Consider the following 26,103-nt stretch of genomic DNA (forward strand, 5'->3'; position numbering starts at 1 on the left):
TGATTTCTTTGTTTTCTACTACTGTACTATACCTTTTGTATCTCGAGTCTGTTTGATAGCGGTAAAGCACTTTATAGCAAACGTAATATCAAATTCCATTTTCAGAAGTAAGTATTTTAAAAGACCCTATCTCAACAATGATCTAGTTGGACGTTGTTGCAGCTTTAAATGAAAGACGTAAAGCCAGAACGTTGGAGATAAAAGCTGTCATATTTGGCACAAACGTTAACTCCTTTTTCATGGCAGGAGTTCTAAGCGGATTCATCCGTGTAGGGTTTGAAGCCTTGTCAACTTTTTTATTTGCACACAGGTGCCTTTAATGTTTATTAAAAAAAAATAATAATAATTTGAGGTTCAATGCCAATCACATTTTAACAGGCAAGTTAGTCATAATAAGAATATTTATCAAAATTTTTCTGTATGATCATTTTCGTGCTCTCCCATTGGTTTTAATTAGCTTTCTTTCTAAATCCAATATGACGTATCACAGAAGGCTCCCGTTTAGAAAGGATGCCATAATTTGCCAATTTATTTGGTTGCGGAACTCACTCAAAGAAAAGTTTCTCTTATTTAACTTGACTACTCCTGGAGTTAAGAAAATTAGGTAGAATTCGCCCCCCCCCCCCCCCTCCACGGGTATAAAATACCTGAGGAACAACAAATAGCCTTAGATCCTGCAAAGGGAATTAGCAAGATAAAACGATAGCATGTGATTATTTTTCTGACAAAATCATTCCTCGTGCGCTTGGGCGCTGTTTGTTATTTGTAGTTTGTTTGCTTAAATCTAGTAGCCAACTCGCGGTAATGTGGTGTAATGCACACACCTATCCATCCATCCATCCATCCATCCATCCATCCGTCCGTCCGTCCGTCCGTCCGTCCGTCCGTCCGTCCATCCATCCATCCATCCATCCATCCAACCATTCAGAAACTTGTAGCTATCACAAAAATGGTTTTGCGTTCCAGATAAAAAAAAAATCTGTAATGGTCCACGTTTCTTTCTATATTTAACAAATATTGATTTATACCAATTCAAGTAACTATCAAATCCATTCTAACCAACATTGATTTTCAAAGCCTGCTACTGTTATCTTGCTTTCATTAATTCAAGGTCACTATGAAGTATGAGTACATCTTTCCGGACGTTAACCTTCCTGAAGGAACTAATGATCAAGCAGGGCAGGATGCCTTCTATCGGGAAAAAGTAAAGGCTAGCGAAACGAGAGACCAAGTTTACAACGATCTGGACGCTTACGACTGGTACGACTATCAGGCATCGACAGGACTTGAGCTAAAAGATAAAAATGTTGAGAACTTTAACATTGGAGAAGTTGATGCGTATTGCTCAGGAAAAGGTGCAGTGGTTCGGAAGTGTGACGAAGCAGATTTGAACTGTGCTGAAGATACTTGCCCTTGTAGTAAGCAGGAGGGAAACGTCACAAAATGCAGTAAGTTTAAATACCTGTGAATTCACGATCACCCACTTATTCTCGGGTACTAAACCCTCTTATTTAAGTAAGATAAATCCATTAATTGATTTATTTTAATATATTTATTTAATTGATTTGAAAACTAATTTCAGTAATAAATAAGTTAATTAATTGTTTTCGAAACAATTAAATCTTGTTATTGCTTGCCAGTTTCATGAACCTGTTTTATAAACGCCCTTCACCCCCCCCCCCCCCCCCCAAAAAAAAAAAAAAAAAAAATACGTTAGTTTGAACTCGGAACATTGTTTTTCTTTCTTATGGTAACCGCTAAGAACGCTATAATGCTTGAATAAAAATAACACTTTATAAACTGATTTGTTATGAGATTATTAAGATGTATGGTGGAACAGGCTAGGCTACCCTAATTTTCGTGGTTAAATATCCGTTACAGCTCAATGTCCTGTGGGGACGTACTACGACAGCGATGCTGACGATTGTTTGCTGTGTCCGGAAGGAACTTACAATCCTAGCCAAGGGGCTCTACAATGTAACGCGTGCCCAGAGGGGACCTGGACTGTAGGGACAAGGCAAGGGAATTTTTCGTCTTGTTCAGGTAAAGGTTGAATAGCTCTTGAAATGATCCTCAGGGTGAAAAAGAAAAGATAACTTTACCTATACAGTGTTAATCTTTCTCCCGTAAACTGAACACGGCTTAAAACATTTTTTTTTCTAGATAATTGTGGCCCGGGGTACTATTCTTCAACTGGTGTAGCCAAATGTTTCACCTGTCCCACCGGAACCTACTCTTCAGAGGAGCGGAACACGGCCTGCATAAACTGTCCAAGTGGCACCGGAACTGTCATTTCTCCAGCTAAAGGAATTGAGGATTGTGGAAGTACGTACTTTTTGGCAATCTTGAATTAACTCTTCGGTTTGATTACCACAACTAAAAATATACTGGAAAATTTGTAGAGAGAACATAAACATGTTTCACTTCTTTATAATATCCCTTCTTTTTCCTCAGTGAAATGCGCCCCGGGAACATTCTCAAACAATGGAGTGGAGCCTTGTTCGCCATGTCCTGTCGGGACCTATCAGCCGGGGTCTGGGCAAACGGCCTGCCTGCCTTGTCCGGGTGTGAAATCTACACATGGTACTGGGGCGAGTTCTGATGTATTCTGTGCAGGTCAGTGTAACGGTTTTGGTAATTTTTGTTGTTGTTGTTGTGATGCTTGTGTGATGCTTTCATTTTTAACTTCAGAGGTGGATACTTGCGTTTCCAACCCTTGTATGAATGGCGGTAGCTGTGTGAACACCAAAGAATCCTACCGATGTGAATGTGCACCTGGATACAAGGGAGTGAACTGCCAGAATGAAATTAATGAGTGCCTCTCTTCACCATGTTCTCAAGGATCCATTTGTGTCAACAAGGTATTTTAACCCTATCCAGACCAAGGGGTTGGGGCGATTTTGTTCGCGGTTAAGCTTTAAACCTTGAACTTTAAGAACTGTTTTTTTTTTAATTGAGTAAACGCCCTGAAACTTCAGAATGTTTTAAGAAATTTTTTTGGTCGCGTGGTGTTGCTTGACTTTGATGTTACCATTGATGTAACCATAACAGAGGCACAACTCTGTGGAATCTATTAACGATTGGATGCCGAATGGCAAACAATGTAAATAGCTTTACAGCGTGATTGTGTCTTCGTAACATTCTGACTAAAAAGTTTGACCGGATTGTTTTCTATTTTTGAAAAACAAATGCCATTTATAAAATAGTTATGCAAGATTAGAACCCTGCGCCTAAAAAGGCCCCATTTCAAAATAATAACAACAATAATAATAATAATAATAATAATAATAATAATAATAATAATAATCATAATCATAATCATAATCATAATCATAACCATAATCATAATCATAATCATAATCATAATCATAATAAATAAATAAATAAATAAATAAATAAATAAATAAATAAAATAAGCTTGTTTAAAGACAATGATTGAAAGCGATATTTATGAAACTAAATTACCGCTCTAGTAACTTTCGTTACATACAGCAGCGCTGTTTCGAAGGTCAAAAGTCCCTATTTGTTGTTTGCAGGTAAATGCTTATCAATGCCTTTGCACAGAAGAGTACACCGGGAATCAGTGTGAACTTCCTTACAGCTTGTGCAACCAACGGAGCCCTTGCGTAAATGGTAAATGCATTGATAAAGCGGGAACATATGCTTGTCAGTGTCCGCTGGACTACAGCGCAACGTTCTGCGAGATGAACATCGACGAATGCGCGTCAAACCCTTGCGAAAATAACGGTGTATGCATTAGTGGCACTGATACCTACTCTTGTATATGCCAAGGAGGATACTCAGGTGTGAACTGTCAAATCAACATCGACGATTGTGTAACCGGACCTTGTATGAACGGTGGAACGTGTGTGGATGGCCTGAAGTCATACAGCTGTCAATGTCCGGTTGGTTATACCGGGGCTAACTGTGAGCATCTCATTGATCGGTGTATCGGGCAGCCATGTAAGAATGGTGGTTCATGTGTGAACACTCTGACAGGTTACAGGTGTCTCTGCAAACCTACATATCATGGATGCCGTTGCACTCAAGGTAACCATGGGAAATTCTATACATGTTACATTTTAATGCTTTTATTTACAAAACTAAATAAAGTTTGTGGGCCGGGAAACTCTTCTTTTCCTTTTGCTCTACAAACTGCAACTTGAACGTAATTGCCAAATATCCGCAAACGGTAATATAAGCATTTTGATGGAAGCTTTCGATTCTCCACGGGACGGGTGAACGGACCGATTTCCGAAATATTCCATTGCCGTAAATAAATGGACGAATGTTCGACAATTTGTTGTAACGGTCATTGGCTGGCTGACTGATTAACTGACAAAGGGGTTAGTTTTAAAAGAAACTGCGGTGCTGAGTCAGTGAGGGAGTGGAAACAAATACTTGATTTTATCAACAGACTTGACAAGATAATTTGGCCGTCGTAAAAAGATTGGAGAGCTGGCGTTTCGATAGAATTTCATTTTAGTTCAGAGACGCTTTGAAGAAATCATACTGAATTTTGACCGATCGAAGAGACTGGGCAGCCATAGGCCTGAACTTCGTGTAGAATATGAACAAGCTCAAATGTACGTTTCCTTGGGCGTAAAATCACTCATTTAAAAGTTCGTTTGTTTCAGAGGATTGTCGGTGAAGAATGCATATGATAATCGTACCTGGTACTGGCTTAAGCCATTACAGTCAAGTAATATCGGGTAGTCTGGAGCCCTTTACGCTGGACCAAAAACCACGCAACTTTTTGTTGAGGAAATTATATGGAACACAAACTCTCCTTCTGAAATTTGGGTATAGCACGCGAGGTTGTCTTAACATTCAGAAATCTGACGTTGTTGTTCAGTTGGCCTAGATATGCTGAATTCCGCTCCTCGGTCTTTAGATGATGCAAGACAAAACGTTTGGCCTAATTGTAACCCCCCCCCCCCCCCCCTCCCCCGTTTCTGGAAAACATCTATAAAAACGTTCCGGTCTCAAAGAATCTGATCGGTCCTTCCATTTATCCTTTTTTTTTTTTTTTTTTTTTCAGTTCTATCGTCCGACTACGATCTCAATTTTCAAGTAAGGGCTGCTAAGTCATATTCAAAGATCAAGAAACCAATTCCAGAAATTACCGCCATGACCATTGCTTTTTGGATGCGAACCAGGGACACTAAACCAGGAACAGTCATCTCATACGCCACTAATACAAGCTATATCGTCCAGGACAACGCTTTTGCTCTTCAAGACTATGGAAGTTTCGTCCTCTCTGTTAACAACAGAACTGTCTTCACGGGTTTGAGAGCAAATGATGGACAATGGCACCACGTGGCAGTCACATGGGAGAGCGCTGGTGGGACGTGGCACGCGTACAAAAACGGTATAAAAATAAAATCTTCATCTGCCCCTTTCCAACAAGGTGAAATTATTAGTGGCAATGGTGTTCTGATTCTTGGCCAAGAACAGGACGATCTAGGAGGTGGATTTAATACTGAAGAAGCGTTTATTGGTGATGTCAGCCAGATGAACGTGTTTGACTACGTCCTGTCCGAAAACGACATCTATAACCTAGTTTACAGTTGCGATGACGTCAAAGGAAACGTTGCAGCTTGGGCTGATTTTAGAGAGCAGCTGTTTGGAGAATATCACGTAACAGACAAGTCATATGTCTGCGATTGTAAGTAGCTTCCATCTTTGGTGCTATTACAGACTTTATAGCGAGATCAGCATTAACAACTGAAGCTAGGGAATTCGGTTAATCTTCTTGTGTAGCTATTAGATAGTTATCTTATTAAGCTTCTTTATTATATGGCTAGGTCTAGTGGCCGATATAACGCGTGCTCTGATTGCAAATTAGGGTTAAACTTGAATTGAAATTATTTTTCCTTTTTTTTTTATCTTATAAAGAAAGCCAAATAATAGCTAACTTAAAATAACCTCGACCGTTCGGTCGTTACGAGAAAAACTCAAGCCTCGGCCTAACCGTATTGACCCCGCTATTGCTCGGTCAATACGGTAAGACCTCAGTTTGACATTTTTCCGTAACGACCTCACTTATTATTGTTAAAATTGAAATGAACTTATACTGGCCCTTTTTTTTTTCTTGTTTATATAGTCTCTGCTGCACAAAGGCAATTTTCCGTGACCTACAAGTCCTACATATCGGGAAATGATGACAAAGTGGTGAGTAACAGCAACCCAGAATCCTGTGCATCGTCGTGTCTGTCCGAAGCTTCCTTCATTTGCAGGTCGTTTGATTTTGACGACTCAACCAACACTTGTCGCATGAGCACAAAATCGTCCCTCAACAGCGCAACGACGAATTCAGCTAACTACAGATACTTCCAACTGAGTAAGTAGATCATAGATATTTTTCAAGTTGAATATTATAATTTCTTTATATCTGCAGATGTAAGTCAAGAGATCAGCGGCAGAATTAATGCAAAATAACGCTAACAAATAAAAAGCTTTGGCGATGACTTAACTGTGAAAAAGTCGATAGGGAAAGTATTGATTAAAAAAGTGAATTGTTTCGGTTTCCTTATTATTTTTTAACGGATTATGCGACCAAACTCGAGTCTAACTATACCGGTCGTGGTTGGGTTAGGGTTAGGGTTAGGGTTAGTAAGTCCATCGAATGTATCTCTGTTTCAAAGAATGTGAACAACATCAGTCAGGCACCTTAGTTGAAACACATGCCCTTTAAAACCTTTAAAAATGGATGAATGTTTCAAGTACAACAAAGTTATCCTTCGAGGTCATATCTCCCCATCGTGTTCTAGATGAACTTTATTGCCTTGAAAATAGTAAGGCGCCAGGATATGGGGACTGGCTTGCATTGCGCCCGGGCGCGTTTTCAGTTGTAGCGCTCTACAACGTGGGTTCGTTTGCCAAGTTTTGAACTTTCGACCGGCGTCTCTGTCTAAGAATGGTGTGTTAGCCTGGATAAATCTTACATGGGGAAAAAGCTCGAGTTCGTTGATCAATAGCGAAGACACGACGACTGATGATGACAACGCTTGCCAAGTAAAGGATGCTATTGAAGCCTTGAGACAAGCTATGGAAGCTGGCTTCAGTGATTTGCGGTCGGATATGGACAAATTAGGGTGCGAATTTACATCGGACATCGAAAAATTTGACCGTCAGATTAAAGAACTTAGACATAGCCTGAGATGTACCCAAGAAGACGCTGCACTGCTAAAGAAACAAGCGGAGAAAAACTTCACAGAAACCAATGCAGAATTAGAGGCCCTGCGAAGCAAAATTGCTAACCTAGAGCTACGGTTAAACGAAGAAAGAGAAGACAATATTATACTTGACAAATATACCCGTAGAGAGAATTTACGCTTCAATAACATATCAAAGATACGAGCGAAGAAGATTGCGAGATGCTCGTTTCCGATATTATCAACAACGTTCTGGAAATTAATACCGACGGCATTCGATTCCATGCTGTCCACAGAGTGGGTCTAAGAGCCGAGTGTGAGTGTCGCCCGATTATTGCTAGGTTAGTTCGTCTTGAAGATCGAGATGAAAACTGGAGAAACTGAGCCAAGATAAAAAAAAACTTTAATAACTATAAGGACGTTTACATTAACGAGGATTTCTGGAATAACGTAAAATTCTTATTAAGGACGGTGCCTACGTTACCAAAGTATTTTTGTGCGGTTTATGACTATGCGGGAAAAGTAGATCTTAGCAAGGGCTATTGAAATCCTAAAAGAAAATTGGGGGTAACCACGCATTTTGCAGAGATGATTAAACATTAATATCTCTAAAAACGCCAAAATATAAAGCAATGTTTGGGATTTTTCCTAAATTGAAGCTTAATTATCTCTAAAAAAATGCATGGTTACCCCCAATTTTGTGGAGATACCAAAAGCATTTGGTAAGTTCTGCTTTCTCCGTGTAGTTTTAAACCACGCAAAAATATTCCTGTATTACTAGGCACCACCCATAGGAAACCCGAGTATCTCGCGATGCGCAGAACGTATGCGCAGTAACAATAGTAGGCACCGTCCTTTAAGCAATGATGAAAGCAAGGAGGGAGCATGGTATACACGAAAAAAGTTACTGGAAGATTTCTTCTAATTAACAACGAAAGATATAATCATCAAAGTATACCGGATTTTCTAAAATAAACTTTTTAGACTGACTGCTTTTTGACGGTAGATGAAGCACCATCAAATTTGTATTTTCTTTTCTTTAGCTTCTCAAAACGGCTGTTAATGAAACCCTTTGAACACTTTAATCAACAACTGAAAATGCTGAATGCTGCCGAGAGCCCACTCTACGTTGACTTTTATTACATGTGTCAACGTTTTTGTCCTTTGTGTAATTTTTCTACCAGTAAATCTCAGTTTTTTATGTTTTTGTTCTTTTTACAATTTTTGGACTCATAATGCTTAGATATGTTAATGTCCTCTTTATCGGTGGAATTAATCGATCCGTAATTCCTACATATGTCAATTTTTTTTTCTTTTTGTAATCTTTCGACCCGTAATGTTTAGACTTGTTAACATTGCTGCTCTTTACGCGATCTCTTTTTTTTTTTCATTGCTTAGCGCCGTGGAACCTTGCCCAGCTTGCAAGATTTTCCTTAGATGCAATTAACAATGAATCTCAGTATCTGTTCTCTTAATGTGAGAGGACTAGGGGACAACTTCAAGAAACGAGAAGTTTTCAATTGGCACAGAAAGAAAAAAAAATACTATATTTATATGCTTCAAGTGCAATGGTCTGAAAATACAAACCCCATGTGCGATGACATTTTTGTGGACGGAGATTTTAACATTGTCTTAGACGTAACCAAAGAGACAAGAAAGTTGGAAATCCCACCACCTATAGCAAATGCCTCGAAATCGTCAGGAATTTTTCTACTGAGCTTTATCCGGACGCTTGAAGGGTTTTAAATCCTGATAGTCGTCTAAATACTTGGCGCCGAAAATTAAAATCTTTTGCCGCTTAGACTTTTTCCTTATAAGGCAGAGTTCAAGGTGCAGTGTTAATGTTACGAGCGCTAGTATTTCTGTCGGCTGTAAAACATATCATTCATTAATAGACATCAGAATAGCGCTGCACTCTAACCCAAGAGGCCCATGCTACTGGAAACTTAACACCTCTTTTCTGAATGAAACCGAATACATTAATCAAATTCGAGCAGGGATTTTTCCACTGAGCTTTAGCCGGACGCTTGGAGGGTTTTAAATCCGGATAGCCGTCGTCTATAAACTTGGCGCCGAAAAAAGCCTAAAATCTTTTGCCGTATAGACTTTTTTCTTACAAGTCAGAGTTTACGAGCAGTGTTACGAGCGATAGTATTTCTGTAGGCTATAAAATCGATCATTCATTTATAGACATCGGAATAACGCTGTACTCTGACCCAGAGGCCCGGGCTACTCGAAGTTTAACACCTCTTTTCTGAATGAATCCGCAGACATTAATCAAATTCAGGCAGTACGTAATTAAAGAAAACCTCGAGGAATATCAACATGATAATACTGTGATGACGCTTTGTTATGGGAAATGATCAAACTTAAAATCAGAAAATTCTCCATTAAGTACGCAACTAGTCAAAAAACCCAAATCTCACGACACGATGAAGAACTGAAGAAGGAAATTAATACCCTGCAACACCAGCGACATTAATCAAGTTGATGGGCTTGATACTCTTAATACCGTGACTTGAAAACTAAAAAAAAAAATAAATAAAAGTAAAAAAAAGGGGAACTGGAAAAAAATAATTGAATACTGGACGCCGGACGGAAGGCTCAATTTTGAGGGCTAAATGTAGATGGTTCAAGGAAGGGACCTTAAGCAAGGAATCTGGTCTCTCAACTAAAGCAAGCGGATGAAAGTTTTTTTTTTACTAACAGACAAGGAAATACTAAATCAATGCGAAGCTTTATATAGCGATCTCTACCGTTCTGAAATAGACACGTGCAGTGATGAGTATGATCACCTCTTTTTTGCAAACCCAATATACAAGAAACTAAACCAACACTAGCAAGGTATTTGTGAAGGCCCCTTGTCTAAAGAGGGATGCCTGAAGGCATTAAAAGAAATGGGATGTAATAAAACGCCGGCCAGGCTCTGGTGGTTTGCCGGCCGAATTTTACAGAACTTTCTGGAAAGATATCTCTGTATACCTTCTGAACTCTGTCAACTATGCTTATATTTGTGGGCAGCTGTCCGTGTCTCTAAAACGAGGCATTGTCAAACTAATCCCGAGGAAAGAGACTGAACCTTATTTTGTTAAACTGCAATTATAAAATAGCTGCCAAGGCTATTGCAAACCGACTAAAACACGTTCTCCGATCCCTAAGCTTATTAACAACGATCAAACTGGCTTTCTTAGAGGTAGGTTTACTGGAGTAGACATCAGACATATTGATGCTACCATTAATTATACAGCCACCAAAAATATACCAGGATTACTGCTATTTCTTGGTTTTGAAAAGGCGTTTGACACGCTAAAATGGTCGTTTATACAGAGAACGCTCTGTCACTCTAATTTTGGTCCCACCATTAACAACTGGATTAAAATGTTTTACAAGGGCACAAAAAGTTGTATTTTAAACAATGGCTGGTCCAGTGGGTTCTTCCAACTTGAAAAAGGGGTAAGACAAGGATGCCCTCTTTCTCCTTATTTGTTCGTTCTCTGTGTGGAAATTCTAGTGGAGGCAAAAAGAAAAATTAGCGATATCAAGGGAATGACAGCAAACGCGAAAGAATTAAATAAAAATCATTTAGTATGCTGACGGTCTATTCTAGTCTATTCTAGACGGTCACAAAGGATATTTTGACACCTCTCTAAAGGTACTAGATATGTTAAGCGAAATATCTGGCTTCTGCTTAAACCGTAAAAAAAAAACAAACCTCGAACCTCTGTGGATTGGTGCAAAACCAGTTAGCAAGAATAAACTGTGCCCTGAAGACGAGTTGAAATGGATGAGGGATAAGGTCAAGACTTTTGGGGTATGGTTGTCAACTGACCCAGAGCTAATGATGAAAGCGAACTACAACAAAAAATTAACAAAACGTAAGGCAAGTTTGGATTGCTGGAGGCTACGTCGACCAAGTTTACCAGGCAAAATGACTGTTTTGAAAAGTTTAATTATCTCTCAGCTCGTCTACATCTTGTCACCCTTGCCAACAGACTGCGAGGTAGTTAATTAGGTTAAAAATCTCTGTTACAATTTCCTGTGGCAAAGGCGATAAAATTAAGCATACCTTGATTAGTGATTATGAACATGGCGGATTAAGACTTTTTGCCAGAGCTCTAAAGTCATACCTTGACACAGAAAACCATGCAAAATGGAAACTTTTTTCGACCTACAACTGCAAGATCTTGGTGGCGCTACCATTTTCAGAAGCAATTTGAATAAGAAGGACCTGCCAAGCATCCTTAAAGTATCCGATGTCTTCCTACGAGACATGTTGCAAAGTTTGTCCAAAATAACATTTGAAAAGGACGTCACCTCCGTTGCCCAGCTACGTTCACAGTCTCTCTGGTTTAACTCTCTTATACGAGTCAAAAATAAACCAATATACTATAAATCATGGGCTTCGAGGGGAATTCTTTTTACAAGAGATCTAAAGGCTAATTAATCAACTTTTCTATCCTTTTCGGATTTCAAAGATCGCTATAGTATTAAACCGAGCTTTTTGTCTTTTCTTGGTATCATTTCAGCCATAAAGCAATTGTTTAAAACATTAAAAGAAAAGAATTCAAGCGAAGACTCTGCCTGTGAAAAATTTTAGGATAAGTTCTTAAAACCAAAAAAAGCCAAACCAAATCTTGTACAAAAAAATTGTGGATAAAAAAGGAAAACAACCTCTAAATAGTCAAATGAAATGGTCAGTGGACTGTTCAAGCGAACAAAATGAAAACGTTAACTGCATGGGCGGCCTTGTACCGAAAAGCGTTTCATGTACCAACATTTGCAAACTCTTAGCTTTACAATTAAAGTTTTTTCCACAGAAGATTAGCCACCATCATTTCATGAGAAGACTAAATATCATTGATAATGACCTTTGTAGCTTCTGCCAAAGGGAAGAGGAAATACTGATTCATTTATTCTGGAATTGCACAGCCTTGGGGTAACCTCCCTTTTCTGGCATGCTTTTAAAGAATGGTTGCCCTGCGTAGAAGGCCCCTCTACTTGTGATATATCACTTCCATTGGTTATCGGTTTAAAACCCCAGCTTTTCCAAGACAAATCGCTATTTTTAGTCGCGAGGTTCTTCATTTGGACCTGTAGAACGCGCGGCCAATGTCCTAGAATAGAAGGCTTTTCTCTTTTCCTCTCACATTACAATTTCAAAAGCTGTTAGTAAAAAGTTCTTATTTGCTACAGAAAAGACCACGTGCGGATCACATATCTGAAATTATGTAACTACATAAAACAAAACATGTAAATACTTTATGAATTTAAATTTTACGTGCGTAACGTTGTAATATTTGTAGTGCACTAACCGATTTATTTTGTCAGTAATGTATCGTAAGCATTCTATTGTTGGATAAAAAATTAACAAAAAGGCTCCAGGATATGATAATATTTCCGTTAATTCGATGAAGAATTGCGCGGATATTCTCTACGTTCCATTAACTTATATTTTTAACACCTCTATTAGGAAAAGTGTGTTTCCCGATCTTATGAAACTAGCGAAAGTATATCCTATTGATAAAGGTGGTGAGCAGCAAAGTGTTACAAATTATAGGCCTATCTTATCATTGCCTAGGTTTGCAAAGATTTTTCAAAAAATAATGTCTCATGCGCTAACACAACATCTAAAAGAAAATAACCTCTTATACAGTTATCAATTTGGCTTCCGAAGACAACGAGGGGCATCAATGGCCATTTTCGATTTTATGGATAGAATACTGCTTGCTCTTGCTCGTGGGGAAATTGCTCTAGGCTTGTTTTTAGATTTGCCAAAGGCATTTGACACGATAGCCGACAACATTCATTTAGGTGATTTTTTATATTATGGAATCCAGGACAATGAAGCGAATTAGTTTCGCAGTTATCTAAGTAAGCGAAAGCAATTTGTTTCGGTTAACGGTAAAGATTCAGACCCTCTTGAAACTTCAACCGGTGTTCCTCAAGGTTTAATATTAGCAAATACATTGACAATTAACGTAGAAAGAGTTAGATCTGTTCAATAGTGGACTTCACATTGAACTCAAATGCAATGGAACACCAATTAATATAAGAGATCAAACAAAATTTTTAGGTGTGTACTTGAAAAGGAATGTTCATATTAAACACATTTCACGAAAAATTGTTAAATGTATTGGGATTATCTTTTAAGTAAGCTGCTATCTTGCTGTAAATATGTTAAAATGTCTATACTACAGCTTGGTATATTTGTCCTATTGCTCTGCTGCTTGGGCAAGTAATTATCCTATGAAGTTCTACTGTTTATTGTTATTACAGAAAAGAGTACTAAGGCCCGGTTCATACGTCGAACTTTACATGAGCCGAACCTAATAGCTATTAAGGTCGACCCAAATAATTAAGTTCGGCAGTTGATTCAGACGTCGAACCTAACTGAAGTCGAACTTAATTAAAGCTTAAGTGAGAAAGTAGATTTTCGTGGTCAGCGGCTGTTGTTTTTACTCAACAAAATTCAAAATGGCAGGAAAGATGAATTCTGACATGGAAGAGCTTGTTTGGTAAAATAATAAAGACAGGCCAAACACGGCTCCTACTGGGCGAGATAGGAAGAATATGACCTTCAAAGCTAATTTACTCTCACGAGTACGTCTTTCAAAGATCTCCCTTTTCTGTACGAAAGTATAAGGAAGGGTCTTTGTAGATCTCCCTTAGCAGAGGCAGATTTTTTTATCAAGTGTCATTTACCAGGAGCCATAATCAGGGATGGAGACCGTAACGAGATGCCAATTTGACTTGTGGGCCTGTCCTCATGTATTGTACCAAAAAAAATCTATTTTTAGAAAAAAATATCGCCATACACGCGTGCGCGCACGCGTGTAAACGGCCAGGATCGCGCGTGGAGAAATTGAAATTTTTTTCCACCTGTTCAAAACGGCGTCCAAATTTTAAAATTCTGCCAGGGAATATCTCCTCAGTGCCCACATTTAAGGAATTAGACTCTCACAAAGAAAAGGTAACAATTGAAAGAAGACGGGAAAAGTTGGAATAGGCGGCCTATTGATCACATGACTCTCACAGTAAAGTAAAAAAGGCGCCAAAACGGTTGCGCTGCGTGCGTTGCTACTGTTAAATGAATGAAAAAAGCTTACACTCTACGGACATGTACTCAGATAGGTAAGGACTTTTTTTATCTTTAGTGAATTTTTTCTCAGCTGCTTTCCGTGTCACATATAAGGTAGTAGCCCCACGCAAATTTGCGTGTATTCACGCAGGTTTATGACGTGAGAAAGGGGGGGGGGGGGGGGCAATTTTTTCTAAAATAGATTTTTTTTGGTACAACTCATGGGTAAGCGTGGACCCCACGCTTGCGGTCTCCATCCCTGATTATCCCTCCTGTATTTACTCATCTGAATTGTTTAAGGTTAGACAAAGAAGGGCGATATTCCATAACAAACTTCAAAATGTTTTTGCAGGTTTTGAGTTTGTTTTGTAGTGCCGACATTCTTTCGCGGAGGTTGACTTCTGAAAGAGTTTTATTTTATAAGGGTTATCGAGTTAACCTCTATTGCGTAATCTCTGTTTGAATAGAGTGATGTTTTCTTCAAATGTTGTTTTTGAAGATTTTGTTCTGAGAAGTCTTGACGCTTCGCCTTTGATATAGCCTGTATTGGAAAGTTCCTGTCGGTTTGAAGTGCGTGTGCACTTCAAGAATAGATTCTTTTTTTTTTTTTTTTTTATCTTTCGCATCTCAGACTAGTATATTCAGTTGTTTCGAAACAAGAAGAACAAGCACATTCCTCTTTTCCCGCCATCTTGTTGAGAATGAAGTCCTTTGCGCATGCCAAGTCGATGGAACGCGCAGACCTCTGGGATAGATATAATTTATATAATTTATACGTAACGTATGCATTTGGTTCGGCACATGAAAAGTTCGACGTCTGAATCGAAGTCGAACTTTTGCCGTTCTATTCGACTGGCGCAGTCGAATAGAACGGCGGGTCGACCCAAATACAAATCTGTCGATCCTAACTGATTCATACGTCGATCTTTACATGCGCCGAACCAAATTATTAGGTTCGGCTCATGTAAAGTTCGACGTATGAACCGGGCCTAAGAATAATAACACGATCACGCTGGCGAGATCATAGCAGACCATGGTTTACTAGATTAGGTATATTAAATATTTCCCAAATCAACAAACTACAATTGGGTGAGCTTGTTTACAAACACCAAAATAATTTGCTTTCTGAAATATGCTATTCTTATTCTTCAAATATTCGTGACGTTCACCATTACCACACACGCTCGAGAACGAATCAAAGTTTGTTTATACCACGTCCCAGAACTAATCAGTACGGCAAATTTATTGTTAGATATGTTGCTGCTGAGTTTTGGAACAAAATACCTCTAAACATCAAGAATGCAGCATTTCTTCAAAGCTTTAAAAAAAAAAAAAAGATTTAAAATAATACCTGCTATCATCTGAAGCCTGAGAGTGATTTTTTGACTTCCTGTATAGTTATTTATTTATTTATTTATTTATATTTCTTTTCCTTTTTCTTTTTCATTACTTATTCGTTTATTTTACTTACCCATGTTTCTTTATTTCCATGTACGCTCGCTAGCTAAGATTAATTTAAATGCAGATATTCTTTTTTAAGTAAGAGATTAGATGTGTAAATACTTTTCAACCCCATGGGTTTTCGTTTTCACACGTCCATTTTCCTTTCTCCCGAATTCCTGTTCTTTTTGTTTAATTGATATACCCTTTTAGTCTGGAGAAAGCGATTGATATCTTTTTTAAAAGGTGCTAAGACCATATTTTCTAATGTGGCTTTGTCAACTGCAGATTGTCTCGAAAGCCTTGAAATATCCACAAGCAGAAATGTTCCTGATAGTGACATGACCGCATCGAGCCAGTACAGTGACAAGCATACGCCCTCAGGAGGCCGGCTAAACTATCCAGTTCAGTACGATTCTCAGGGGGACGTCACCCATATTGGAGGCTGGGCTGCTGCGACAGCCGATCAAAACCAGTGGCTACAAATCAAGTTCAGCCAGATTTTCCAGATTTCAGGGGTAGCCACCCAAGGCAGGGCAGACGATGCCCACTGGGTAACGTCCTACAAACTTGAATACAGCATTGATGGTTCAAGCTGGACGTATTATCCAAACGTAAGAATTTTATTTGCACGCATTTACAAATGACTGGGTCAGATAAGCGAATAACTTTCGCTGATTTGATGAAATGATAGTGATCATTACGATAGTAATTATTGACGTAAATACTTAGATATCACAACTCTTACACCTTTTCATAGTTTTAAATGTGCCTAACGGCTACCTTCGAATCCTTATTTGCGTGCCCTTAGATGTCAACACGGAAAAGAATAATTCCTAGCAAGTTGAACCTCCCTGACAACGTTCTTATCCTTAATTCAACAGACGCTGACCGGTAACTCAGATCAGGACACGGTGGTTCGCAATGAAGTTCAAGTCTTCCAAGCCATGTATCTGAGGTTCAGACCGCAAACATGGAATGCGGATCTTATTTCCATGAGAGTAGAAGCATACGGATGTCCATTACGTAAGAAACTAACGAGATCCTATCCAAAAAGAATTATATGAAACTCGCAGTCGTATCTGTTGATCCTCTCGTTCTTATGTATTGATATTTTTCTCCACTCTCACACAATTATTTATAATCGGCAGTGAAAACAAATGGGAAACAAGAACAAAATTCCACAATAGCAGTTTGCTCTTTCGGAATTTTGCAGAAATGCATTTTTATTGCAGTTCTGAAACGAGTTAATAATTTAACTATATCAACGCAACTCAGAAGCTCGTGATGATTTTTTCTTACGTTAAAGTAACCTTGTTGTAGCTGCTGGAAATTGAAACTCATTACGCTAAGTTGATCGCATGTTGAACCGTACACGGTGACAGTTACGCATCCTCTTAAGTTACAATGCTTGTTCCGAAATAGTTCTTTGAGACAAATAATGACAAATAAGATTAATTAAAACAAAACAAATACTTGAAACGATCAAGAACATAGAAACGAAAATAGATTATATTTTAGAACGGCGGCTTATGTGTAGTTTTATGACGTCAAAACTTCAATAAGCAGCTAAACAACTTGCTATTTTTACAGCGACGAGTGATACAGATTAAAAGAAAGTGTCCTTAAAAATTACAATGGTCCGAAATTCATGGTCCACCATCAATAACGAGATCTGTTTTCTTATATATTTTTTTACAGCCATTTCTAAACCAGCAGATAACACTGACGAATGCAGCACTGCACCTTGCCAGAACGGTGGAACATGTGTCGATATATACAATGATTATTTGTGTTTATGTGCTTATGGTTATTCTGGAAAAAGCTGTCAGACAGGTAGGTAAAACGGTTGAATCGGGGTTGGTTAATGGAAAAATGATACTTGTACATGTCAAGCACCCCACCTGGAACGTTAAACACATAGGAGGGGACTCAGCCGGAAGTAAGTGGATTTTGTTCTCTTGCGCTCTTCTACTCCTACATAACTCAACGTGATTTAATATTCGAGTACATTACATGCGTAGAATTCGTTCGGCTAGGAATTCACAGCTGAATTCATGTCGGTGTGCATTCAACAAACTTCAAGATGCGATTGCTGGGGACAGAGGAAACTTAAAGCAACGGCAACGAAACCAATAACGATGTGAAGTATAGAAAATTGGACAATAAGCACTTATGTAGCGGTGAACAAAACTTATAGTTCTATGCCTAAGGTCCCAGAGAAACAACAAATAACAACATTGTAGCGGGCTCAAAACGCTGCTCGGCGATCGTGTCCGAACCAATTACTTTTTCTGTCACGTAATTTTGCATAGGGATAGCAAAACAAAGTATCTAATTTTAAAAGCAATTGTTTAGGCACATCGGCATGAACATGCCATCCACGGAGACTTTCTGGAAAAAAATGTCAGAAAAATAATGTATTAATCAATTTGTTTCGAACATGGTGCAAACGATTCGCTCTGTCCGGCTAACAATTTTCTCAGCTTCAGTGCAATTTTGTCGACTATAAATGTAAGACTACTACTTTTCAAAAGTCTTTTTTGGTCAGATCAATCCGCAAATGGAACACTCTAACAAACTGTCTGGATAGTAGTAGCTATTCTGATCTTGTCTCTTTTCGTAATGCTTTACTTCAGTATTTCTTCACTGCTCTTTCTGTAAATTATGACCCTGAAACACCGAAAACATGGAAATCTATCTGCCCAAACCGCAATACAGCCAGTGGCATTGCTACAAATATCACATGCTATTACTAAGTATCATCTCTTATTTATCGCTGTTGTTTATCCGCTGTTATTTATTCTGTTATGTCATTACATTCTTGCGATGTCTATTGGACAAAGCTAAGCGGAAGACGACTCCAGACTTTATCAACTGAGTACGACAAGAATTCCAGATGCAGCAAATTGCAACAAACGAAAGTAAAAATCAAATCAATCAATCAGTCAATCAGTCAATCAATCAATCAATCAATCAATCAATCAATCAATCAATCAATCAATCAATCAATCATAATCACATTTACAATCAGCTCCCAGAGACGTCAAATAAAAAGGAAAGAGAAGGAAACAGCAATGAATTGGCTGGAGATGTGTGAGCTAAGGCAACCTGGACCATTTCATAGCTAAAACCTTTAGAGAGAGATACTGTAGCTTTAATTTTAGTTTTAGCTAATCCCCTTACACGTTAAGTTTTATTTAATAAACTTGTTTTACATTCTGTTGCAGCTTTACCCTGTGCCGCTATTGGTGCACCGATTTATGGCACGGTCTCTTCGTCCAATTACAACGCAGGAAGTACTCTCACATTTACTTGTAATTCAGGATATTCTTTATACGGACCTTCATCTAGAACCTGTCAGGGAGGTACATGGACTGGAAGCCACCCACAGTGCACAGGTAGCTCAAGTTACTCGAGTTTTCTCAATAGAAAACGGGTAACAAGGAGTTATAGTATTCGGCAGACAAAGGCACTTAGGTGAACCTAAACTGTCTAACTTTGCAGCTAGTGCCGGTCACTCCATAATCTATGCCCTAAAAGTCGTCTTTGCCTTCGCGTTTGATTCTTGGCCACCAAGTTATATCATTTGTTTGGCTAATTCCCAGAATAGTACAAAAACACACAGGTAGGAGAAAGCGGGTTTGGGGCGGGTAGGGCAGGGACGGGGAACAGCTGGAACATACAAGAGAAGACTGTGGCCGATCGATCGAAGTGTATGATCTCGTCGATCGCGTGGAAAACCAGGGGATTGCAGACGGTCAACTCTGTAAATAGATAATAGAAAAGGTCAATATTGTTATAAGCAAATAAAATTTATTTCTCTTTAAAATGTAACAGATACGAATGAGTGTAACACAAATCCATGCAATCAGTGGTGCACGAACACAAAAGGAGGAAATGTCTGCCATTGTCACAAAGGCTACGAACTTCAAGACGCGACCACGTGCATTGGTATGTTAAAAAGCCTATTTCACCATATATTTTATATTCCAACAAAAATTAAATGTTGCAGATTTGAAAAAATAATACAGTCTACATACAAACACGTTTATCAAAGTCCGATCGATATATATATATATATATAAAAAAAAAGAATTTGCCAAACGGGTTAAGCCTGCGATACTTAGGGTCATTTCCATACAAATGAGACAATAAAAAGCGAGCAGCTTTAAACTAATTGAATGGAATAAATACACGTTAATAACGAGTAAATATAAATTTTAAATAGATTCTGTAGATATTCACAAATTCATCTCGTAATAGCTAAGGTTATTCCTGTTCTTTTTTTATAAGTAAAAAAAGTAAGAAGTAAATTAACTAGTGACCTTTCTATTTCTTCAAACGTTTTATAGTTTGAAAGGCACATACGTGACAACGTATTTTGAACAATTCTGCATAACTCATCAATTTCCTAATTTGTGAAATCGTCATCATCGTGATCATTATCACCATTATTATCATTATTATTATTTTAGATATCAACGAATGTTCATATTCAAACGGAGGTTGTTCTCACACATGCCACAATTCTGTTGGTTCATTCTCATGTTCCTGTCCAAGCGGTATGGAGTTGGATTCTGGAAAAAGAAGCTGCAAAGGTGACGTTAGAGACCTTTTGAATTGAGTATGAGTACAAAACATTGAATACAAGTGCGACTTTGAAATTTTTAAACAGTGTCTCTTTCCTGTGGCTTGCTAACAGATAAGGAGACCTTAGCAACAAGTGATTATATAAGCTACGCGAACTAGATTTGAAAAGTCGTTATCGTACTTAATCTTGTCCGAAATCAGATGTTTAATCTTGCACCTTTTTCTAACTACACATCAATCAAATATTTTAGATCGAGCATGCAAGAGGTAGATCCGGAAGCCTGTGAGCATTTTTCTTTGACGGCATTTCTTAGCATCTGCTGTGTCCAATCTCTTAAACGAATTTTGGGAAAGTTGGGTGAGAATTGTTTGAGGAGTGTCCGTCAAGGTTGTTGTGTGGTGTGTCACCTAATGATGACTTTTTATACGAGACCGTTCAAGCTGCATGTGGAGCAGGGGTACTACATTTCCTTTCATTTGCACTAGGCTTTGGGTTTCGTCTGAGGCATTAATTTATCGCTTAGCCTGAATACTTAAATTAACGACTTTGACGGTCCGGTGACGGTTTTGGGAACATGGAATCAAAGTACGTAAATTATGATCATCCGGGTGAGTGAAGTCATGAGAAGGACTGTTTGTGGTGACTTTGACTGACGTTTCTACAACCGAGCGGAAGTAATCTTTAGAGTCAAGTAAATTGTGGAACGTTAGTAGGTTGTATTTACGTCTCTGGTTGTTAACCTGATTGGTCATGATTGGTCAGTCCAGGTGTTATTGGTCGTTTGTCAGTGAGCCGTGATGTTATTGCTTATCTGACAGACTCGCAGACGAAAACAACTACTTAGACAACGTTTTTGACAAGAACAACTATAATAAGGACTTTGTTAGACGTAACACTTACAAGAACATTGAACCTAACGTCACAAACAACGACGCGACTACCGTAACTACTGTAACTATACCTTACGTAACGGGCACTTCTGACACTACCGCACGGATTCTACAACCCTACAACATCCGTTTAGCTCACAAACCTATAACCACTTTACGACAACTACTGACGAATTTTTATTGTTTTTGTCAATCTATCCTTTTTTTCTTATTTTTCACAAACAAACTAATTAAGAAATTTAATATTTCAGTCTAGCAATGGATGTTGTCCCCCCCCCCCTCCCCCCTCGCTTGTATCCCTAAAAAGAACATTTACTCGAACATGAAAATACCCTTTTGTACACCAGGAGGACAATATGACATGATATCGCCTTGTAAGAATAAACTACAATAAGCTTTTCATAGATTTCTCAAAAATACAGAGGAAAATCTGACGATGTTTTTCCAAGTTGCATCTGCAGCCAGATGCTTGATGATTGATACTACGTTTTGCGTACTTCAGAGCAGTTATTGTCGACAAAACTGAACCGTTAATTTAACGTTTCCGTTGATACAAACATGGTTTTTGGCTATTCAACAAAGTAACGCTTAAAATTAGTGCTACTGCCCTTTTGATCACCATATTTGGGCAGTGTTACAACTTGCTAAATAATAATAATAATAATAATAATAATAATAATAATAATAATAATAATAATAATAACATGAATTTTATGTGCGTACGATTCAACATCGTTCGCTTGGTTTTCGGCCTTTTTGTTCGATTTCGTTTCCCAACTAATCGAACGATCGCGAGGAGTGCATGAAGAAGAAGAAGAAGAAGAAGAACCTTTATTGATTTATAACGCTCAGGGTAGCCCCTTCAGATGCAAAAAGCTGTCTGTTATCGATGGGAGCCCTGAGCACAACAATGTACTAAAACTATAATATACATAAACATTAAACTGATACTGATAATAATATAGATAGAAAACTATGTACAAATAAAAATTTAGAAACAAATAAATACAAAATACCATCAAGAGAGTTCGTTAAAAAGAGTGCAACCATAGTAATAGAAAGATCGTTTTGAGATCTCAGTCCTCACAGCATCTATTATTCAAGACAAGCTGATTGCCAGTAGATGTTCTTACACTCTTAATTGTTTTCCTCAGACACGGATGAGTGCGCTTCTTCAAATGGTGGATGTGAACACACCTGCGTCAACACTTACCAATCCCACTACTGCGTCTGCAGACAAGGATACACCCTCAAGGCAGATCAGAAGACTTGTGAAGGTGAACAAACTATTCATTTACAAAATGAGTTATTTTTTATGCCGCATCTTGCCATAGAAAAAAAGCAAGAAAAAAAAAAAACAACAACAACAACAACAACATTCCTTTCTTACAGTCCTTGTTATGTTTCAAATTTAATTATTGATATTTTTATCGACCTTTTTATTCATTGTCTTCAGCGCTGTCGTGTTCCAGTTTAAGCAATCCATCTTATGGTAACGTGGCATTAAGTTCTGGGCTATTGGTGGGGAGTACTGCAACATATACTTGTAACAATGGCTACAAAGCAACATATACTACCACTAGATATTGCCAAGCGGACGGGCAATGGTCAGGAGGAGAACCTTCCTGTCTACGTAAGTGCTTTCCCTCTATTTGCAATGAGGTAATGAGAACGCGTAGATTATAAATTACAACAATAGCTGCCAAGATTCAATTTTTCCTATTTAAGTTTTTATGACCGGCGTTAACGCACAGGGCATTGTACTAAAGTGAGGTATCAAGGTAGGTTAAATAAGGCCCAGTTCAGACGCCGAACCTTTCAAAAGCCGAACTTAATTTTTAATGGCAGGGATGGTGCAGTGGTGAGAGCCCTCGTCTCCCACCAATGTCGCCCAGGTTCTATTCGCCTAACCTTGCATCATTATGAGGAATTCCCATCCAGTAAGAAATAACGAGATATGCGTGTTATTAAGGCATTTTCCATTGATTATCCTTTGTAACGAACTTTGCTTTTTAACAGTTTTATAATCAACATTAACATTTCTAGTTCTTAAAACTCCTTTTTGAGTAACTCGTGATGAATTTGAAATGAGGGATAAGATAAATCAAATAATAATGATATCGTACGTAAACAAACCAAAACGAAACGGGAAAAATTAACATTCATGTCCCAAAATTTGAAAAGTGTTAAAGAAGAACGAAAACTGATCTTGATGATTTAAAGGCCGAGTTTCACGGTTTCTCGTTCTTCACTTTTAATAATCTTTGTTTCCTGTTGTAAAGATAAGTTCGATTTTTGTAAGGTTAAAAGTGTTTTAGCATCCGAAAACGACATTTTTGTCGATGGATCGGCAAGGAGACGTCGCGGCCGACCGGCGACGGGACGTTCTGTGGACTCTCTGGAAGCACAAAAGTTAAAGCGGACAGAGTGGAGTGGATGTAGAAATCCTGTGTGGTTAACAAGATACGTCCACCAAACGTGGAAAATTGGTAAAGAGATAAGTCTGATTAAAATAGACAACGATTTCGCGACACATCTGCTTTCCCTAGCCCTGGAAATGGCAAAGGTCACCAACTGGCTTTGGATGAACTCGCGAGGATTTTCCTAGATTTCAATCGTACTGTTTGTTCATATGGAAGTCAACTGTCAAAAACGGAGAATTCGAAGGACAAACAGCATCAAACATCAGTGTTTTGCTTTGGATGGAAAAAATTGTACAACACTGAGACGCGAAGCGAATAAATATGAGATCAAATGTGCGAGTTAGTTGTAGTCGTCTATTAGCGGGCTCGAATAGCGGGCAGTAGAAAAAAAATCCAAAAGATTTGCGGCAAACTACAAAAACTATTGTAAGGTATTCATTTATCTATAAAATTATGGTCATTGCGAATGGCAAACGCAGTTTTGATTTGCCACCATGGCAGAGTTTTCTCAAATGCATTCCAGCATCTCGGAAGGACGCTCAGTGTTGTTGTTACTAAACGGTCGCATCGCTTCTTGATCTTGAAGCTTGCGGATTTCTCGTTCTTCACCCTCTCGCTGGTCTAATAAAATCAGGCTATCGAGCGTACACACTATAGTAAGTTTATCATTGAATGCTGATGAAATACTGGATTTAAGCACGTAAGTTTGAGGGAGCTTCTCGGCTTTTGGAACCGCGCGTAACAAAAAAAGGTCGATGTCGCGAGATATCGACATTGTACTAAAATAAAACCGTATACGTTCGCAAAAGTTCTGGCATTTCTTGAATGTCATGGGACATTCACGAAGCGGCGCTGCAAAAATCCCCATGTGTTTTACATGGACAGCCTTTTTGTTTCTTTCTGAAACGTGACCGAAACACTGGCCGGTCAGTTTTATTTTTATGCCGGCAAGTTATAAGACCTGCCGGCCGTATCCCGCCGGTGTTGTGTACTCGCTTCTAATTGGTCCAAAAACAATTGGCTTGACAGCGCTTACGTTATCGCTCGCACATGCGCCGAACCGTGAAACTCTCCCTTTAAACTCTTTCCTGTTCGAGTGCCCTTGTAAAACTACTGACAGAATGAGTTCCTGACCCAAAAATTTCTTGTCTGCTGAATAACTGCTTATCCATAAACTCTTAGGTGTTTACTGTGACGACATTGGTCAAGTAGAATACGCCACGCGAGTTGTTTCTGGAAAAGATGGCGATAAGAACGTCCACGGAACTACTGCAACTTTTACATGTCATGCAAACTATCAGATTGTGGGTGATGCTAGCAGAACTTGTCAGGACGACGGAACATGGAGCGGAACACAACCGAGATGTGTAGGTATGTATCACAGGAAGATGATGTAGCTAATGAAAAGTCTACACAAAGGCCGTCTCTCATTTGCTAATCCTCTTAGGTATGTGAGATGGGGAATTGTTTCCGAGTGCCTGTTGTTTGATGTTTGCGTTGTTGTAATCGTCCTTTCTTCCGAATAACTACATTTTTTAGACCACGAACTGCTGGAAATTGGTGTGCACTTGGTCCACGAGTCAACCTCTTAGCCTTTAAGTTAAGTTACTCCTAGTGGTTTGTATCTCTGTATTTCCTTCACTCCATCTCGGGAGGAGAGAATGTATTGCGCTCTTGGTACATGCATTATAACATAGAAACTATAGTTGTATACTTAATTACAAACTTTATTTTTCATTTGTCTTGATGTTAGCTGCCTTCTGCAGTCCAGTTCCAGTCCCAACGAATGGAGCGGTCCATGGCTACCGTTATGAACTGAACGCTACCCTGCGTATCACGTGCAACGATGGGTATAATATGGTGCCATCAAGTTCATCATTTAGAACTTGCATCTCTGATGGTGGAGGAGGTGGACAATGGTCAGGACAGGATCCTGTGTGCGAATGTAAGACGTTGCCAGGACATTTCATAACTACGTTACAGTGCACTCTGATCGATCTTTTTAGCGCCTTTACCATGTCGACTTCTTAATTTAAAAAAAAGTCATGTTTAGGAATAAAAAGCATCAGAATTGAACTGAGTACCTGAAATAAAATACTGCGCGGTAACTAGAAAAAATTCTATCATTTGCGTGTACGCATTACCACCATGGCAAATGGCATCTCCAACAGTAGACAATTCCGTAGTAGATCAGACTTGAACATTCTTAAGGTAAATTCCGTTTTGTATATTTTTAGATATGTTTACTAAGACCAACTTATAATTCTCACTCTATGTAGCTTCCTAACGGATGATACCAATTTATTCACTTACTTGGTTTGACAGTTGAGCTTGAATAACTTTGTTATTATTTAACCAAAAGCTCTGAAACTTTAGGGCTTTAAAAAACTTTTCTGGGAACAATTTCATGACATCGGTAACTATCCATTGAGTTTAATGTTTTCATGGCAACCAATTATTGACAGGGCGTCAGTTTTCAGAAAATGAAAAATCCCTATTTAAAATTAAAAAAAATATACTT

General features: G+C 38.6%; 1 protein-coding gene across 1 annotated transcript in view; it reads left to right on the forward strand.

Moving 5' to 3' along the window:
- LOC146485730 (sushi, von Willebrand factor type A, EGF and pentraxin domain-containing protein 1-like) overlaps positions 1–26,103 on the forward strand; it is a 112,778-nt gene that overhangs the window by 76,189 nt on the left and 10,486 nt on the right. Inside the window, exons 11-28 of the mRNA XM_085103076.1 lie at positions 1,112–1,448; positions 1,882–2,043; positions 2,164–2,325; positions 2,455–2,616; positions 2,692–2,861; positions 3,537–4,050; positions 5,042–5,668; positions 6,107–6,343; positions 15,964–16,289; positions 16,560–16,701; positions 17,377–17,511; positions 18,906–19,076; positions 19,516–19,629; positions 20,154–20,276; positions 22,314–22,436; positions 22,616–22,792; positions 24,765–24,953; positions 25,336–25,527. Of these exons, the coding sequence (XP_084959202.1) occupies positions 1,112–1,448; positions 1,882–2,043; positions 2,164–2,325; positions 2,455–2,616; positions 2,692–2,861; positions 3,537–4,050; positions 5,042–5,668; positions 6,107–6,343; positions 15,964–16,289; positions 16,560–16,701; positions 17,377–17,511; positions 18,906–19,076; positions 19,516–19,629; positions 20,154–20,276; positions 22,314–22,436; positions 22,616–22,792; positions 24,765–24,953; positions 25,336–25,527 (4,063 nt within the window). The remainder of the gene's footprint in view (positions 1–1,111; positions 1,449–1,881; positions 2,044–2,163; positions 2,326–2,454; positions 2,617–2,691; positions 2,862–3,536; positions 4,051–5,041; positions 5,669–6,106; positions 6,344–15,963; positions 16,290–16,559; positions 16,702–17,376; positions 17,512–18,905; positions 19,077–19,515; positions 19,630–20,153; positions 20,277–22,313; positions 22,437–22,615; positions 22,793–24,764; positions 24,954–25,335; positions 25,528–26,103) is intronic.

The sequence above is a fragment of the Pavona decussata genome, unplaced genomic scaffold (genome assembly GCF_977016875.1).
Source record: "Pavona decussata unplaced genomic scaffold, jaPavDecu1.1 SCAFFOLD_25, whole genome shotgun sequence".
NCBI lineage: Eukaryota > Metazoa > Cnidaria > Anthozoa > Scleractinia > Agariciidae > Pavona > Pavona decussata.